This window comes from Symphalangus syndactylus, chromosome 14 (genome assembly GCF_028878055.3).
Source record: "Symphalangus syndactylus isolate Jambi chromosome 14, NHGRI_mSymSyn1-v2.1_pri, whole genome shotgun sequence".
Classification (NCBI taxonomy): Eukaryota; Metazoa; Chordata; class Mammalia; order Primates; family Hylobatidae; genus Symphalangus; species Symphalangus syndactylus.
Window position 1 is genome coordinate 93,863,823 of NC_072436.2, and position 19,608 is coordinate 93,883,430.

The 19,608-nt window shown below is 54.3% G+C and overlaps 1 protein-coding gene across 1 annotated transcript in view; it reads right to left on the bottom strand.

Moving 5' to 3' along the window:
* Positions 1-1,254: 1,254 nt before the first annotated feature.
* TTC7A (tetratricopeptide repeat domain 7A) overlaps positions 1,255-19,608 on the bottom strand; it is a 135,611-nt gene continuing 117,257 nt past the window's right edge. Inside the window, 2 exon segments of the mRNA XM_063618049.1 lie at positions 1,255-3,114; positions 15,802-16,004. Of these exon segments, the coding sequence (XP_063474119.1) occupies positions 2,893-3,114; positions 15,802-16,004 (425 nt within the window). The 3' untranslated portion in view covers positions 1,255-2,892.

Here is a 19,608-nt window from a genome sequence, read left to right on the forward strand (position 1 = left end):
TGTGTTTCGACATACAAGCCAGGTGCCTCACTCTCCAGTGAGGGTTTCTGTGTGGGCACAGGGCCTGCAGATGGGCAACTGGGGTAAGGCAGTGCCTGGGGCCCACAGCAGGTCTCCACCGCTGCGTGACTCTCCAACATTCGACCAATTTAAGGTCAGCTTGGGAAACCCTGTTCCCGTCAGAAGAGGAAGGCAGAGCCTTCCCTCCTTCCACATTCCCTCCATTCCCCTCCCTGCAGGATGAGTTCCTAAGCCTCTCCCCCAGGCTGGCAGACACCCCCTGCCACCTAAGGTGGCCTGTACTTCTCACCCAAGGAGGCCATGAGCTGGGGGTTAGGGTACATGACAAGTAATTTGATACCAAGTGTTCACTCAAGCTTGTAAATGTGTTACCTTAAAATAAGGCCACAGCAAGAGAAGCTGGGCACCCAAAGGCTGCAAGCAAAGCCCTTCCTTATGGGGACAGCAATGTCTGGCTGAGTGTGGCACGGAGGGTGGGCATTGGGGGAGGCCAGGCTGCTGGGAGGCGCGGCAAGAGGGAAGAGTCCAGATGGCCAAGAACAGCCCTGGGTTTGAGGGGAAGCCTCAGGACAGCTGTCTTCAAAATGAGGTAGCTGCAGCCTTGGGGGTGCCATGGTGATCCCCTGGGGTACATGAAGAAACAGAGCTTCTGTGTAAGCGAGCAGCGTTCTTTAGAGTTGTTTTGATGCAGGTTATAATATCCACAGTACGTTGGTATGTGGCATAACTTATTGGGGTGTACTGGTATGGACTTCTCAGCAGAGGTGGCCAATCTGAACAAGGCCCAGGTCCCTCCCATGCCTCCTCTCTGAGGCTTCTTCCCTGCAGCTGAAGGTGGCCCATCAGCAATGCCCGAGGGGATCTCTGTTCAGATGTGAGTCCTGCCTTGGCCTCTCCCAGCAATGCCCAGAGGCAGCAGGGGCTTCAGGGGCCGCCCTGGACAGGTCAGAGGCCAGGATCAGCCCTGCCTGGACCCCTCTTGCCTCCTCCTACCCCCTCCAGGCTTTAGCCCAGCCTTAGCAACACTCTCATCAGCTCAAATCCACATTTTCCCAGAGGGTCCTCCCTCCCATCCTTCCTTCCCCACATCCCTCCCCAGCTGGGCCCAGGTCTTGGCTTCGATGACTTCTCTGGCCTCCCTCCTCTTGCAACAGCCCCTCCTCTCCAGGGCCTGGCTCAAGGCTGGTGCGGGAGCTACATGCCCGATGAATAAACATGCTGCTTCAGACAAGCCTGCTTCCCCTCCAAGGGTCTCTTTATTCAACCTGCAAAGTCACTGTCAGCAACTTGGCCTGGCCCTCTGCTGCTTCCAACAAGGAAATGCTTAAAAGTCAGGAAATGCATTGGGTGCCTTTCCTAGTACCAAAAATTGACTATAACCTCTTTGGGCACCCTGAGATAAACCAACAGCATTTGCTTTTTCTTTACTTTTCTAACAGAATTCCAGAAAAAAATAGATCTCTATTATATATATATATATATATATAGATAAAAAACTATATTTATATACACACATACATTCCTTCAACTAAGAAGAGGCAAAGGATCCAGTGTCCTCTGGGGTACCCCTTGGCCTGGCGCAGGAAAGCCAGGAGGCATCAGCTATCTTGGGAATCATCTCGGGACATGCAGTGCTGAGCTAGTGTGCCGTGGATGGGGGGTCTCCAACAGCCCCTCCTTCCGAGGAAGGTGGAGCTATGACGAACCAGGGCAGCCCCCACCCGAGCTTTCCACACATCCTGAAATGCAAGCTGTACCGATGGAGCTTTGAAACTAAAACCCAAAGTGCAGATACAAAAGGATTCCCTAATAGGCCTGGGGGACTGACTCCTTGGGGAAGAGTTCCAAGAGCATCATGCAGCAGGGGCCGGGGGAGCCAGTAGGGAGGACATACACCCACAGCCCCCAGGCCCAGAAGACAGGTGTCATGGACACAGAGGCCTGCTCAGCCACAGGAGAGGGGCTGGGCTCTGTCCCCTCCTCAGGTCTCTCTCAGGCAGGGAAACCCAAAAGGCCAGGGTGAGGCTCGAATCAAGGCAAAAAAAGGGCTGTGGGTGGTGAGATGTACTGGGGACAGTCCTAGAAACTGCCTACCTCCATGTTGGTGGCCCTCAAGGGACCTGCATTGTAGCCTAAGACCTGCAGGAGTAATGTGTTGACTCAGGGTATTAGAAAGGACTGGATCTAGCAACCACAGGATCTAAAGCCTACGGAGGCTGCTTGGGCTGGAGCACATTTCCAGGGAGATGGGGTGGGTGGAAATGGAAGCGTTAGGGCCAGTGCTCAGTACCCCTAGTCAGACCCCAGAGGCCCCAAAGGCACTTGGTAGCAGGGGGAAAGAGCAAGGTGGGGCCCAGCTGGCCTCAGGGGGCAAGGAGGGGCAACGCAGGCATCATCTAGTAACTCCATGTCTGAGAAGGGAACCCAGAAATCCCATCGTCTTCCCATTTGCCCGCAGTTTCTTCACGTTGTGACTGCCCTGGGCAAGACCTGAGAGAGATCCAGAAGTCTGTGCTGTGCTGAGAGTGGGCAGTGAGACCTCCAGACCCCAAGCCAGAGACATGGGTGAGGGTGAAGGACAGCTGTGAGGCTCCCGCCTGCCCAGCTCTTGGGGAGCAAGTCTGGTCACCACAAAACTCTGCAAAGGCACTTCGGATTCAAGTCAGACTGTTTCCCAAGGCACCAACAAAGAAATCCAGGAAGACCCTCTTGGCCCAGCAAGGAGAACAAGGGCTGCAGCTGCGGAGCCGTTCACTAAAGATGTATTTCCCTGACGCCCCGCACCTGATGCCACCGTTGCCTCACCCTGACCCACGCTCCCTGCTGCCTCTCCCTCTGGCTGGCTCCTCCCTCCCTGCGGCTGCATCGTCGTCAGAGCTCTCTGGGGATGATGGAGAAGGGCAGCACAGGGCTGCTGGCCTCCAGCTCAAGGGCGGTGAGGAAGCAGTCAACGGCGGCCTCGTTCTGGCCCTGGGCCTGCAGCACCTCGCCCAGGCCCTGCCACGCCTCGTGGCACGTACTCTGCCTCTCCACGGCATCACGAAGCACCTTCTGGGCCAAGCTCTTGTGGCCCAGCCGACTCAGCATCAGACCCTGTGGACCAAGCACAAGGCAGGGTGAGTAGGAGTGTCCCATGGCACAGGCATCTTGGCAACTGGGCCAAGCACAGGTGCACGGGTGGCAGCAGCCGTCAGCTCGAGAGGATCCCCGCGTCTCTGGCTTGGGCACTGTCCAGTGACTGTGCCTTTCCCCATGCAAATCCTACCTGGCCCTGCCCAAGCCCTGCTTTAACCCCAGCCTCCTGGGAAACCCACTGCAGGAGCTTTGTTCCTGCCGGTCCCGAGGAATTGGCTTTCAGACCTGGCTGTGTCACACTGTTTGGGGGATCCTGGGCAAATCCCAGCTCTCTGGCCTTCAGTTTCCTCATCTGTAAATGGGAAAATCACAGCCTCTCTCTCGAGAGCAGGGGTGAGGTTGAAAGGAGTCAGGAGGTGTAAAGCTCTGAAAAGTGTCTGGCAGGAGTGTGTTCTCACTCAGTGGGACCATGCTTCTCAGTCCTTCCTGCTGCCCTTCACCCCACGGATGCAGAAAGACTGAGGACGACGCATTGCGGGGCTTCGCCACTGCCACCAGGGAGAAAAAGCTCAAGCATGTGTGCGGTGGCTCCTCAGGAGCGGGTCATGGGAGGAGAGTCAGATGGCAGGGGATGGGGTGCTGGGTGAAAGGGGAGCTGGGTGAACAGGCTGGATTGGCTGAAAGATGGAAGGCCTGGGGGGTCTGGGTCAGGCGCAGGGAAGCTTGGCCCTGCTGTTTGGCTCAAACAACCCTGTTACCAAAGAGATAGAGGAACTAACAGGAATTGTCATAAGAAGAGGCTGGGAAGTGAAACTGGCACCTTGTCCCCTCTACATCCTCTTCTACCCACGCTGGGAACTGCGTAGGGTGGACAGCGTAGTGAGCGGAGGGAGAGGGGCAGGGCCCCCTTTCAGCCTCAGGTCCCACAAAGGTTGCTTCACGCCGTCCCATTGATCCCTGTTTCAGCCCTGAGGGTGGCATGAGATGACAGCACGGGGGGCCCTTCTCTTGTTCCAAGACGGGAGGTAAAGCCCACCACTGACTTCCTGGACAGGCGGGGGCTGCAGTGGGGGTGGGGAGCTGCCTTCTATGTGCCTGGAGCCCCCTCTTCAGTGCCCGCCCACTGACGGCCATGTACATTTTTAGCTGGAACATTTTCCTCCTCAGCGAGCTCCCCAGAGTTAGGCCCTCTGTTGCTATGGAGACGCGCTGGGGAAGATGCGCATGCCTGGTTTCATCAAGTCCTCAGAGAGCTTGGAACATAACCAGTTCGGCGGGAGTGAAAGATGGCGCTCAGGAAGCCGTAGGAAAAGCCTCTCCCTCTCCAGAGGCGCTGGCTGGAGATCTTGCGGCCAGGGGGCGGGGGAGGAAGAGGCTGTCCTCACAGCGCCTCTGTCAGCCCTGGGCAAAGCCGTACCAAGGAACCGCACACACGGATGAGGCGTGCAGAGGCCAGGGGAGGACAGGGTGGCTGCGGGCCGGGGTGGAGCCTCAGGCAGGGTCTTCCGCTCTCGCCAGATGGGAGCGGTGCTGACTCAGGGCTGCCTGGGACCAAGGGTAGTGGCCAGGCTGGCCAGCAGGGCAGCAGGCCTAGCTGTTCTGCCCACACCAGACCCAAGGGCCAGACCCCAGCAGCTCACAATGGAACAGGGCCCACAGGGAAAAGGGAAGGAAGGCCAGCCGACGGGCCGCCAGACACAAAATTAAGCACCAAAAATGAAGGGTTTGAGCCCTGTTAGTTCTGCCCAGGAGGGAGCAACACAGGACGGAAGGGAAAGGCTGGCAAGGCCTCCCAGAGAGGGGCAGGGCCAGAGTGGCTTCCACACGTTAAGTTTTCTATATTGAGCTTGCACATGGGGTTTTGTTTGAAAAGGCTCAACTGCTAAAAACAAGTTTGAAAACCCCTGATATCAAGAAGTATGTGGGTGTTTGGGAAGGGGCCAGATGTGTCTGCAGGCTGGTGTGTGTGTATTTTATTCTCAGTTTGGGAGGTTTGCAGTAACTTCCTCTGTGTGTCTGTAGAGAGAAAAAAGGCCAGGGCTTGGTGGCCGGAAGCCCTGGCCAGGTTGGAATCCCCGCTCTGCCACTGACAAGTGCTGTGACCATGGACAAATGGCCAACTTTCTCTGAGCTGTGGTTTCCTCATCTGTAAACCAAAGCAATGAAACAGTCCTTCCTCTCAGGGCTCTTGTGAGGATTCTGCAATGATCAACTTGAAAAATCACCGCGGGGGCAGACAGCAAACCAGCGCCTTCGAGATGAGCAGAGGGTCCTTCCAGGTGGGAAGCGCGTGGAGTGGCTGATCTCTCTAGAAGCTGGGAGAGGGCATGGCTCTCTGTGGGGGAGGACTGTAGGCTAGGGTGGGTTGGCTCATGTCCCCCCACCCTGGGGTGTTGACCTTAGAACCTGAAAGGAGACACCAGGCTGGGGTCAGGCTGGGGCCCAGAGGCCCAGGGCCTGTAACAGGATCTTCTGCCATCTGCCCCTGACACCAGCTGAGTTCATGTTTGGTAGCAATTCAGCGCTGTTTGCTGCCTGACAACTGGGCAAGACACAGCCCCAGGAAGATGCGAGGTCTCACCTACTCTGCCCTGAGCCCAGCGCTGCACCTAGGACCTGCAGGCAATCCTCCTGGCACCCCGACCCTCCCAGAGAACAGGCCTCCTGGGAGATGGTGGGAACAAGAACTGACATCTCCATTTCATCCAAATGTCCCAAGTGAATTCCCCCATCTCTCATCCTGGTGAGGGCGTGCCCCATGCTGAGAGAGACCAGATCTGCTGAGAGGCTCCCAGTTTTTGACCATCCCTTGGGAGATGCCATAGCTGTGCTGCCAGCCCACAGGGATTCGAAAGTGATGCCCAAGTTGTTTATGGTGATCAGACATCGTACCTCCAAGGGGGCGCTTTGGGCTGCTTATAGCCACAGACATGGTTCCAGGGAGGTGCAGGGCTCTGGGGGAAGTCCCCAGAAATTCCCACCTCAGGACCCTCCTTCTTCTCTCCCTTCCTGGATCTCAGGGAGTGGGGATGTGTGGCCACATCTCAACTGCTTGAGACTCTGCTCTCCCAGGAAGCCTTCCCTGAGGACGGAGTTCCTCCTGACCACACAACCGCCTCAAGGTCATGCTTAGTTACTGTGGGGCTCATGGATGTGATCCCTGTCCTGCCCCTCCCCAGGCTGAGAGGGACAGAGCCCCAGCCTCCTGCCTGCTTCGTCATTCCCCAAAGGACAGCAGCTCAACAGGGCTCAGAGCTCAGGATGTAGCCCAAACACAGAGCCAGGGAACCCAGAGGCACCCACGCACTTACAGATGTGGACCTCCGACCAGGGATGCTGCCCACGTGGAGCTTGGCGAGCCCTGCCTCTTATGGCCACGCAGGCGCAGAACCTAAGGGGCCTAGGGTCTTGCTGGGGTCTGGACTCACACTCAGTGGGGAGCCTCCCTGTGAGACCCAGGTCCTCTGCAGAGGCACAGTGTGTGGCCAGGGGCTGTGGCCTGGGAGGGGAGGAGGGGAAAAGGGCCTTGCCTTTTCAGAATTCCACTGTACACCATCCCAGCCCATAAGTTCAGTGCCTGATGATGCCCTCCAAGGGCAGAGCAGCACAAAGGTCTAGGGGTGCGCATGCCTCTTCTTCCTTTGAGGGGGGCCTGCCCTGGGAAGCAGCCTTGGTGCTGGGCCAGCTGTGGGCCAGGCTGAGCCCTCCCTCCCCACCCCTGCCCTCAAGTATTTATAGAAGTTATTTTGGGAATTTTCTTTCTGAGCTCAAGGCACATTCCTGGGATTCTGTAACAGCCTTTCCAGCTGGGAAGCCAGGAATCAGCTGGAAGCTGCAGGAGCCTTCTGGTCCCTGGAGCCTGCGTTTGGGGACACCAGGGCTGCTGGGAGGAGCCTGCTCTACAGAAAGGGCCCTCCCTAATGCCACCCTGAAACATGGACACACCCTTCCAGGGAGGCCAGCATTCCAGCCCAGCTCCAGGCTCTCTGGCATTCCAGATTCTCTCAGGTGTGTCAGCCTTAACCTGTCCAACCAGACCTGGAATGGGAGGGAGGGAGGCACCTCTCCAGGCTGAGAACCTCCCACTCCCATCACCACAGCCCTCCTGAAGCCAGGGCAGCTCCAAAGCCACAGGGTCCCACTTCCCTGATGTGGGGAGGGGAGCAAACCCTTCCAGCCCCACCCAGTGCTGGGGTGGGATGTGTTCACCCCAGAGCCCCCTGGGCCTCAAAGGAAGAGGCTCCTGCTGAGAAGAGCCCAGACTCACATGGAGCCCAACCTAGGTGGGGGTCTCCTTGGGTAGTGGGTACCTGTCCCTTTCTCTTTTGGGGTCCTTTACAAGTGAGATGTTAAAGAACACAAGTAGGCCTCTTCAGCTGGGGCTAAGCGTTATCTGTTTTCAGAGGGGCAGGGACCAGCGGCCAGGGGCCAGATGGGTCACATCCTGGGGGACTCTGGAGCCTGACAAGCCACCAAGAAATTGACTTCCTTGGCAGCCGTCTCCTCTGGGCAGCGGCTGGGCCTTTTCTCCTCCCCTTCCTGGGCTGGTATCAGATTCTAGGTCTGTAAGGGCCTCTGCACATCCTGGAGCACTGCCTGGCCCAGCCCTCCAGGTCAGTCAAGAGGCTGTGGCTAGGCCTCTGGATCCCGGGTTCTAGAAGTGAATCCCCGTGATGGGGAGTGAGAAGGGGGCCCAGTCACAGAAGCTCCCCTCTCTGGGCAGGAGGTACAGCCAAAGGCACAGTGAAGGCCAGTTTGGGGAGGGGGCTGCTGGACAGTGAGAAAGGGCCGCATCACCTTCTCTCTCCATGTAGGGTGAGTCTTTTTTTTTTTTTGAAAAAATTGATTCTGGAGCTTAATTAAGCCAACAGTGCTCAAGTATCATTTTGATCTGAATCTATGACAGGGTTCCTCATCAGGGTTGGTGATGGACTTCAGGAGCCTACATCAGCTTAAGGTTTTCCCAGAGTCCTGAGCCAGGGCTCAGGGTATGTGTGTGTGGGGCTGTGCCAGCCCAGGGATAAGGTGGGTATGGAGGGGCCTCTGATCCCCGCTGAGCAGGTGCTGGGGGACACACCCTCGTACCCCCCACACCATGGGCCTGCAGAACCCTCTACTTTCGTCTCCTCTACTTTCCCATCAGAGAGTGTGACCTCAGGCAGCACTGGCGAGGGGTGAAGAGAAAGCTCACAATAAAATCACTTCATTAGAGGTCACACAGCCAAGACGTTCCTGTTGAACTTTCCTGCCAAGCAGAAGCAAGATTCCATGTCCTCTCATGGCCTACACCCCTCTAAGCCACCTGCCACAGCTCCGGAAATGAACATAGAGAAAGAAGCCTAGAGCTGGGGATGCGTCCTGGACCCTGAGACACGGGGCATAAGCAGCAGAGGCCACTGGCCCCAGAAACCCGGGACCCTGCTGTTAGTGCACCGAGCCCCGCCCAGTGTCAGGGCATCTCCAAAATGCCAGGCACTGAGTGTCATTCCTCAGCTGCTCGGGCCATCCTTCCTCCTTCATGTCAGAAAACAGATGCTGAACCAGATGCTGAACCGGCATGACGGTAGGCCAGGGCCTCCCCGGAGCCTGCCACCGCAGACCCTCTGCCCCAACAGGCGCAGATTACCCAAGATATCTTCCTCGTCCCTCAACTCATTCTCCCCTGCAAAGCAGGCTGCCCTCCCCATAGCTAAGGTCAGCCGGGCCTTGCACTGTGTGCACTCTTGTCCTGTCCACAAGGCAGCTAGGGTCTGTGGCCTTGGCCAGATTCCCCTGTGGACTCAGTGAGGACGGAGTGGCTTTACTGCAATGAAGTCTCTGGGGCTTGGCACCAGGTTTCCACTCCCCACCAAGAACCAAGAGCATCTGAACATGGCCTGGCAGCTATGCTTCAAAGTGAAAAACATAAAAATAACCCCAGTGACTGGACCATTAACTTATGGAATTATTTAACCTAATTCTAACAACAGCCCTAGGTGCTTGGTATAGCAAGCCTCATTTTACAGATGAGAACACTGAAGTTCTGAGAGGTTATGGAACTTGGCCAGTGAGTGAAGGCAAAGTGGGACTCAGGTCCAGGTCAGATGAACTTGAAGGCCCTGCTCCAACCTGCAGGTGCCTCCTCCAGAGCCAGCTCTGATACTCATTTTAAAAACCATCCCAGCCAACCAACCCTAGAAAACCTCAAAGGCAGCTTAGAGGTCCCTGTCTCTGCCAGGCACTCCCTCCCTGTCTTCTCAGCACCCTGCTGGCATCACAAGGAAATGTGGGCCAAAGACCATCATCCCACACTAAGAATGGTCCAACAGAAACCAGCCTGGTCCAAGGTGGGGCTCAGGCCACATGCCACCAAGTCATCTATGTGAATATAGCGATAAAAATGCCCAATGTTGACTTATCTTTTCACAGCTTTCAGTTCACCTGAGCCCTAAAACTGCTCCTTGGAGTCACAAGAGTCTAAATTATCATCCCAATTTGATAGGAGAAAAAACTGACCCAGTGCTATGGTTTGAATGTGTCCCCCAAAATTCATGTGTTAGAAACTTAAGCCTCAATCAGCAGAATTGAAGTGTGAGACCTTTAAGAGGTGATGAGGTCAGGCGGGTTTTGCCCTCCTGAATGGATTGATGCTGTTATCTCGGGAGTGGTTTCCTGATAAAAGGATGAGTTCGGCTTCCCCTTCTCTCACATTCTCTTGCCCCTCCACCTTCCGCCATGGGATGAGGCAGCAAGAAGGCCCTCGCCAGATGTGGCCCCTCGATCTTTGACTTCTCAGCCTCCAGAAGTGTGAGCCAAATAAGTTTCTGCTTATTGTAAATTACTATAAAAAATATTTTAAAAAGGCCACGCATGGTGGCTCATGCCTATGATCCCAGCACTTTTGGAGGCTGAGGCAGGAGGATTCCTTGAGCCCAGGAGTTCAAGACTAACCTTTGCAACACAGTGAGACCTTGTCTCTACAAAAAATAAAAACAAAATAATAAATTACTCATCTCAGATATTCTGTTACAGCAACACAAAATGGACTGAGACACCCAGTGAAGAAAACCCTCAAGTGCCCCCATAACGCAGGGCTGGTTGTCTTAGGTTTGTCACCTCTCGTATCTGGTCCAACCCTCCATGATGGGGGAGGGGGCCAGCCAGCAGGGGGAGGGGGTGATGGGTGAAGCTCTGTGCGGCTAGAGTTCATCCTTTTGGCCTTAGAGACCAGAGCCTTCTTGTTGGAGTCCCAGAGCACCTAAAAAGGCCCAGCCCAGAGCCTCAGGGCTTGGATGGGCAGAGCTCTGGCCCTCAGTGACTCAGGTCCCTCCTTGGGCGGTACCAGGGGTGGTGGTAGGGAGCTTCTGGGGACTTAAGATGTGCCCCCTTATGCCACAGCCTGGGGTGAGGGGTGAGAGGCTCGGAGGCCATACCCACGCTCTTGATCTGGCAAACCCACTTAAAGAATGAGGCGGCCTGCTCCACACTGGCAGCAAGAGGGAACCAATAAAGGGAAATCATTTATCATCACTCTGTCATCAAGAGGACTGCAGATAACAACGCTGTCTTCCTGTCTTTCCAGGGGCATTTGGAGAGAGAAAATGCTGGGTCACATGCCAGGAATGCTTCAGAAACTGCATCCCAGCAATTACCAAATTAGCCAAAGCTCATGCAGAGCCATCTCACCACTACTGCTGGGGTGCCTGACAGGCAGAGGTTCTGGAGAGCCTGGAGCTCCCTCATCAAGAAGAAAGCATGAGGAGGGGAGGGGCTGGAGCAGGGGAGGGACCAGGAAACTCCTCCTCTCCAGTCTGCCCCTGGGAGAAGAGGGCAGAGTGCCACCCAGATACCTCGCTTGCCCACTCATGCTTGAGGGTGTCGAGTTGTCTCTTGCAGTGCAGACAAGCTGCACCAAAGTGTCCACGCTCTCCTTAGCCAAGCTGAGGGCAGGGAGAGTGGGTGGCTCTGTGGCCAGGGCTAGGACCTTCTTCAGAGGCTGCTGAAGGATAGCAGAACATGCCACCCCAAAATATGTCACTTGGGCATAAGGATTGTTTTGAGCTGAAGGCAACTGAGAAGAAGCAGAGACAAGAAAAGCTCTCTGCCCTCCCCCTATTTGCCTAAAAGCAGGATATAAATTTATAAGGGTGTCCCTCCTCCCCTCCCCACCAGGAAGGACAAAGGTTGATCACAGAAGACAATGTTAGAACCTTATCAGCCTGGAGATGGCACAAAGGAATCTACATAACAAGCATTGCTAACTGGCCTTTATCCACCATTAGTTTCCCATTGATTTGTCTTCCCACAATTTGCCATCCCCAGAGACTCCAAGTCCTTTTTCTGTCTCATTGCTTCTTTTAAATTGTATGCTCTTGGTTGAAAGTGCTATGTAAGCCAGAGTTCTAAGCTACTTTTTTTTATTTTTTTGAGACGGAGTCTCGCTCTGTCACCCAGGCTGGAGTGCAGTGGCGCAATCTTGGCTCACTGCAAGCTCCGCCTCCCAGGTTCACGCCATTCTCCTGCCTCAGCTTCCCGAGTAGCTGGGACTACAGGCGCCTGCCACCACGCCCCGCTAATTTTTTGTATTTTAAGTAGAGACAGGATTTCACTGTGTTAGCCAGGATGGTCTCGATCTCCTGACCTCGTGATCCGCCCTCCTTGGCCTCCCAAAGTGCTGGGATTATAGGCGTGAGCCACTGCACTGGGCCTCTAAGCTACTTCTTTAAGCTTTTCTCATTTTCCCTGAGAGTCTCCGATGAGTACATTTTATACATGTTAATAAAGTTCTGTTTGTTTTTCCTTGTTAATCTGTCTCCTGTTACCAAGGTCCCAGCTAAGAACTCAGAAAGGTAGAGGGAAAATTGTTTTTTCCTTCCCTACACTGGGAAACCAAGTCAAGCCAGACATTCCCTGAGGTGCTCTAATCTCAGCTTCATGACCAACCAATGACCCTCCCACCACGAAGGTCAGGTGACCTCAAAGGAACCCCCTCCTGGCAGGGCTCTCAATGACCCAACCATTCCACCAGTCACTGTTGGGGCTCCCTGGTTTCCTCAGGTGCCTCTTCTGCCCTTGGAAGTGCCTGGTGCAGAGGGGATCCAGGGAGGTGGCAGGGCAGAGATAAGCTCCAAGAGGAGTGCAGGCTGCCGGGGGTCCCTTCCTGGCCAAGCCTTGAAGCCCTCTCTGAAGAGCAGTGTCAACCAGCGACTCCTGCGCATCCTGGGAGGGCCTCTGCCATCCTCCTCACATTTCCCCACTGGCAGGCAGGCAAAGTTCAGCCTTCCCCTTCTTGGCTAGAATTTTCTGCCAGTGAATTTGGTTCTGAATACCCCCAGCTGAGTGGGATTTCCAGCTACTGGAGAGAAGTCTGGGACCACACTGGCAGACTGTCAGGACCTGCTCCTGTGATTGCATTTCCACTGCACAGAGCACACTTCTTTTTCTTTCTATACTTGCCAGTTTCCCGGAGGCCCCTGGCCATCCTTGAGCCTGGCACAGATGGCAGCCAGCAGGACCAGAGCCTGATGGACAAACTCGGGACAAATTCCGCGGTTCTCTTGCCCAGCAGAGAACTGCCAAGGTGGCATCTCCTTCCTGTCTGGGCTGGGTAGAAAACCCTAAGCTGAACCCAGAGCAGGGCTAGAACCACAGAAACATCCCTTATTGCATCTAGGGCACCGACGGGGACAGGGAGAGTAGAGAATCTGCTCTTGGCCGAAGCTTATATTCTTAGAAACATGGGGTCCCCAGCCCCTAAGAGCAAAGTCTTCAACTCCCAGTGGGCTTTCTTCAGCCTCTTGGCACTTGCCAATCCCACTCCAAGGACTAGAGGGTTAAACCCAGCACCCACACAGCACACTAAGAATATCTCCACCAACCACTTTCCAGACCTCAGGGAGTGGGACTCACCCATGACCTCAGAGGGCTCGCTCCAGCCCAGGCTTGTGGGTGGCTGTGCCCTCAGGGGAGGGGAGGCTCTCCTTCCCCTTGTACTGATCAGAGGCCAATGTCCTCATAAAGTCACAGTGGCATGGTAAGGCCAGAGTGTCCTCCCTGGGAGCCTGCCCTGACTCCACAGAAGGGATACCTTCCACGTTGCTCTCTTGGTAATTATCTAAGGCTGTATCAACCTCCAGAGTTCACAAAGGCTCAGATGACTGATGGACATCTTTCCTCTACTATTTTTACAATGAATCCCTTACATAAATGTGAAACCGACCTAGAATGACAGCTAGTAGTTCCTATCATGTTGTTTCACATTGAAAAAGATTCCAAGATCACATCTTTGCTCAGTGGGAAAAAGGTGCTGTGATTGCTTAGCAATGTCTGACACTGGTGAGGGACTGAAGGGGGGTGGGATCCTCCGCGCTGTGCTTTGCCGTCTCTGGGATTGCACTGCAGATATTTATACGTTCACATGCATCACCTCATTTCATTAGAACAACGAGGATTATTATGTACAAAAGGGGACACCAGGAGCATGCAAGTTAAGTGTGTCTTTTCCTAAGTCCCCCAACTGGATCAGGGCCAGAGCCAGGATTAGATCCCAGATGTCCTGAGTCTCAGGCCAGCACAGGGAAGACACTTAGATCTGGAGATCTGGGAACACTTGAGATCGACTCACTAAAGTGTTCAAATGTCTTCAGAAAACGAGTGCTTAGCAAATCTTCCTCAGGCTGAACATTTGCTATTCTTTATGCACGTGTGTGGGATGCTGGCAGGAACAGAGCCTGTAGACGGGATGGGCTGCCCACGCAGAAGCCAACTGCCCCTCTGGTTGCTTGCAACTTTAAAAGAGGGCAGGCCTGGCTCTGACTTGCTCTAATTTCATCAAATCAGCAAGGCACCCCAGAAAGGAAAAAGGGACCGTTTCAGAAACATCTGCAGGGAGCCACTCTGGACAGCTATTCAGTTACCATGGAAACCTACCCTTGGAAACTGCTTCAATTTCAGGAAAATAGCTACAAACAATAATAAGCATAAATGAAAAATGGCACAGTTACTTCAAAATTGTACTTGTTATTGGATTTTGTTGGGTTTTCGGGGCTGAGCCTGCAGGCTCATATCCGTGAACACAGTGGAAGGCAGACATCTCTGCCTGGCTGCAGGCCCAATGATATAGCCCACACTCTCCCTCCTACTGCCCTAATCAAGTTTCCGGATGTGACCTCTGGCGAGGCATTTATCAGAGAAGCTAATGTCTAAATTGAGGGAGGAAGGAGGAAGCCTCTTGCAGGAAGCAAACATTTGCTGAGCTGACTGGAAGGCAATGCAGCCATGTGGGAGGGAACATGGACAAGGGTGTATGGTGGCTGCACAGGCTTTCTTCATCTGAGGCTGAACATTCACACAGACCTAAGTTAGAAATCTATAGAAATCAGGCAGCGGGAATAATAGCTGAGCTAGGAATTTCTGTTGTATTTCCTTTTCAAGGACTGTCAGGTTGGAAAGGACTTTGTGAAGATGACCTGGTCTGGCTCCTCCCCATGTGACGTTGCATTCTCTTGGCAACACTCTCACCAGATGATTACTGAGTATGTGCCTAGACTATGCTAAGAGTTAACGTTTTCCCTGACATGGCTGAAATCTAACTCCCTGTAGCTTCTACTCATGGACAAATCAGCCCCCTTTTGGCAATGCCAACTCTTCAGCCACCTGGAGCCATTCTCCTGATGCCTCTGTGCTCTCTACATGCCAGAAGACATCAGGGATACCCTAATGGCTATTCTCCTTAACACGCTCTCACAGGGGGACATCCAAGGTGGAACCCAGACCCTAAGAGGGAAAGATTGTTACTAACTGTGGGCTCCTAGATTATCCTTCAAAAATCACTTGTGCAGACGCAGGCTTGCAAGCTTTCAGATCACTACATTTATCTGGATACCTGTTCTCCGGAAGCAGCAAAGGAAAGCAGGAAAAAATGATAATCTATAGGGTCTAGTATATCACCTGCCAGAGCTGGTGCTCAATAAATGTTGCCTGGACCAGAGGATACCCACCGGACAGATAATTAAAACTAAGGTTCAGAGAAGGTGGCTGATTTACTCATCATCACCAGGTAGAGGTAAGGCCAGGACAAGAGTATCAGCATCCTGCTCCCCAGCCTCTGAGCTTCCCACAGGGAGGCCCCTGTGCCCTGGATACCCAAGTCCTGAGCCCATGAATGAGGACCAGGGGCTACTGGATTCTCTTAGCATCCCAGGGACCACTCTCAGTGTGTGCTTGAGTCAGGTCTGACACGACAGCCCACCCCAGAAAACCCCCTGAATCCCACCAAAGAGATGTGGAACTCCTCGGAAATGGAGGAGGCAGGGAGGGTCTGGGGACTCCCAGAAAGAAAAGCATTTTGGTAACCGCCTAGAGTCTGGATTAGCCTTCAGGTCAAGGGTCTCATGGGTAACAATGAGAGCCTTTTGGGGCTAGATCCCTTTGCAGAAACTTATAGCAAAAGGAAGTCACAAAGAGTATCAACCAAACCTTCTAGATTTTGTCATCAACAGACCCTGATTGAAGGGAAATGGCCTGTGTCTACAACAGAAGGCTAAGTATCCCAAGAACTGTCTCTTCCAACAGAGCAGGAGGGAAGCCCCCTCCCCCAGACACCAGGGAACAGCAGTAGCAAGGCACAGGCAGGCAGTGGAGTATGGGGACAAGGAGGGACAAAGGGGGATAAGGGCCCTGAGGCTGTGGGAGGAGGTGGCGGGAGTGCGGGGGGCTCTGACTCACCAGGCTATGCATGATGCGCACGCCATCTGGGTTCACCGTGAGCGCCTCCTTGTACAGCTGCTTGGCCTCCTCCAGGCTGCCCTTCACCTCGGCCAGCCGGCCCCGCATATAGAGTACTGAGTGAGAAGTGGGGAAGAGGCCCGCCGCCTCCTGGATGCAGAAACCTGCTTCCTTGAGGTGCTGCTGCTCCATGAACAGCTCAGCTGCAAAAGCAGAAGGGCAGTGGGAGGTGTGAGTGGTGGGGAGTCAGAGGCATCCTGACCCCCTCTCCCTGCATACTCAGAGCTGGGGAACCAGTCTTAGGTGACGAACACTATCCCACCGAATCACAGCATGGGACACACTGACTATGGGATGTAGTGGGAACACTAGGTAACGGTTTCTGAGTGCTTCCTCTGTGTCAGGCACCTTGCTAAGTGCCAGTCAATGGCACCAAGATCGTCCCAGTTAATGCTCACAAAAATCCTGTAGAACAAGTGTTTTTTTCTTTCTTTTTTTTTTTTTTTTTTTTTGAGACAGGGTCTCCTTTGTCACCCAGGCTGGAGTGCACTGGTGTGACCATGGCTCACTGCAGCTTTTTTTTTTTTTTTTTTTTAATTCATTAATTTATTTAGAAACAGAGTTTCCCTCTGTTGTCCAGGCTGCAGTGCAGTGGCGCGATCTCAGCTCACTGTAACCTCTGCCCCCTGGGTTTAAGTGATTTTCCTGTCTCAGCCTCCTGAGTAGCTGGGATTACAGGCACGTACCACCACGCCTGGCTAATTTTTGTATTTTTGGTAGAGGGGCTCAGGCTGGTCTCAAACTCCTGGCCTCAAGTGATCTGCCCACCTTAGCCTCCCAAAGTGCTAGGATTACAAGTGTGAGCCACCGTGCCTGGCCTCACTGCAGCCTTGACCTCTTGGGCTCAAGCAATCCTCCTACCTCAGTCTCCCGAGTAGCTGGGACTACGGACATGTGCCAACACACCCAGCTAATTTTTGTATTTTTTTGTAGAAATGGGGTTTTGCCATGTTGCCCAGGCTGGTCTTGAACTCCTGGGCTCAAGAGATCCTCCCACCTCAGTCTCCAAAGTGCTGAGATTATAGGCATGAGCCACCACACCCTGCACAAGTACTTTTATTACCCCACTTTAGAGGGGCAAAAACTGGGCGCAGAGGGGTCAAGGCATGGGACTAAGGCCACACTGGGAGTAAGTGATGAAGCCAGGGTTTGCACTGGGCCGTCTGACTTCAGAACCTTGCGTGGGGACATGGTGTCCCCTGAGCTAAGAGCTTGCTCAGGTGACTCCAGCCTCTTTTTCAGTGTTCCTTCACTTTGTTCATTGCATGTCCAGGGAGAAGGGGATGGAAGCAGACCAGGGCACTCTCTTGGGGCCCCTTGGTCTCCCAGGCAGGGGCTGACTGAAGGTGGGCGTGTGCTCAGAGCCAGGGAGAACCAAATGACCCTGCCAAGGATGGGGTGGGAGGATGAGGGAGAAGAAGCTCAGGGGCAAAGGAGGGCACAAACCAGGCAGTGTTGTTAACAGCTACAGAAACCACCCCTGCGCTGATGGAGAGCTGATGGGCCAGGGTTTGGGAAACACTTTCTCATTAATCCTGACAGCAAGTCTTGGAAGCAGGCAGGTGCTATCCTAATCCATACTTAAAAAATGCAGGTGGCCGGGCGCCGTGGCTCACGCCTGTAGTCCCAGCACTTTGGGAGGCCAAGGCGGGTAGATCACGAGGTCAGGAGTTCAAGACCAGCCTGGCCAGGATGGTGAAACCCCGTCTCTAGTAAAAATACAAAAAAATTAGCTGGGCATGGTGGCGGGTGCCTGTGGTCCCAGGTACTTGGGAGGCTGAGGCAGAGAGTTGATTGAATCTGGGAGGCAGAGGCTGTGGTGAGCTGAGATCGCGCCACTGTGCTCCAGCCTGGGTGACAGAGTGAGACTCCATATCAAAAAAAAAAAAAAAAGCAGGCTTAGAAGGTAAGGACCCCACCCCATTCCCTCACTGAGAAAGGGCAAAGCCAGGGCTGGACTCCCCAGCAGTTCTGTGGCCTCCCTCCAAAGCAGACACACACCCCTTTGGGCCAGCAGGCAGGAGAGGATCTGTCCCGCAATCAGAGGAGTAGGAAATGGGGCAGTTTCTCCAACCCAGGCCAGCCCACACAAACACACATTTCAGACCCACGTGGCACAGGCATACCCCATGGCAGGCACTTTAGGAGACGAGGCTCTTCGGCCTCACTGGGCACTCAGCCTTTGTCCAAAGCAGCCCCCAGGCTTGGCTGCCCACTCCTGGGGCTGAGCCTATGCTGAAGGCACAGAAGGATCGAGACACAGATGGGGAACGCAGAAGGGCCAGCAGAGTCTGACTTGTGGTTTTGCCAAGAACTCTGCCTAGCAAAAGCTGACAGCTGAGGTTACCCTAGTTCAGATTATGTCTGGGGTGGGATAGAGAACAGATATGCCCAAGTGAAGCTCTCAGAAAGAGGTGGAGAAACCAGGCCCAGACATTCCCTCCTCCTGTCCCAATAGGCAGCAGAAAAGGCCTAACTAAAACCTTGACTGCAACACAGGCACTGGGGTACTTAGCACGAGCATTGCCTAAGGTTCATTGTGCAACCGGAGTAGCCTGCCACATCCTAAAATACAACGCTTTCTGAGTGAGAGGACTCTTTTTCTCTAGTGGATATGAGAACTTGGGAGGATCAGAGAATTAAACACAGAGAAGCCAGGCTTCCTGGATATGGGAGAGAAATGCGGGCTCTAGTCCCTGGGGACAGCCTGAAATGGAGATTCCCAAGGCAGAGAGCACAGGAAATGGGGGCTTTGAACCCAGGGGCAGATGGCTGGTGGGGGGAGGGGTCAGAGATTTGGCTATCTCAGCCTCAGCTCTCCCTCTCTGCTTTGCTGTTGAGCTGCTGCTGGGGCGTCTGAACAGGCTGCCTTCATAACTGAGTGCTTAACATACAATTATTGAGTACTGACTATGTGCCTGGTCTCCCCACAAGGAGGAGAAAGAGTGGGGGCAGGGGTGGGAGCAGCTGAGCCACTAAACCACTTCAGAGACCAGGGCAGTGGAATGACAAGTGCCACCTCTGAGTGTTATGGGCACTCAAGAGGGGCCAGGTCGGTGCTGCTGGTGTGGTCAGGGAAGTCTTCCTGAAGGAGGTGGCATTGGAGCTGGAGCCTGAAGGCTGCAGAGGCCTTTGGACTAAGAGGACAAGGAAGGTGGGCTGGGCTCCACTGTGGCAGAATCCCTCAGGGTCATGAGAGAGGAGAGGCAGAAGGAGGTGTGTGGGTGTGACTTTTGCAGGGTGGCTGCTTCTTCCATCACCAGAAGCTCAGTTTAGCTGAGGGCCCAGGAGTCAAGCTCCCCACTCCCCTGGTCCACTTGACCCTGGCACAGCTCATTAAGCTGTTTACAACTTGCTGCCCTGTCTCCAGAGGCTGTCCCTGGACCCCTCATAGTGTATTCACAACAACAGATTTTAGAGGGTACCCCACCCAATCCCAATCCCTCTTGCCTTGGGGCCCTGGGTCTTCCAGAGGCCAGGGCCTTGCTGGGCTGGCCATACACCAGAGAACACATCCTGAAGAACCGTTAGGGCTGCTCCACTGATGGGCTCCATCCCCAGTTAGACAGGAAACCAGAAGACACAGACCAGAGCCCGAGCAGGGAGGCCTCCTGAGGGCTTCCGGAGGTCTGGCAGACAGTGCCCAGCAGGGCCAGCCTCCAGGGTAGGCCTCTGACCTGCACACAGGCCCAAAAGTCTGGCGTGACAGTGCACCGCCCCTTGCTAGTCTCAGTGTCTCTGAGCAGG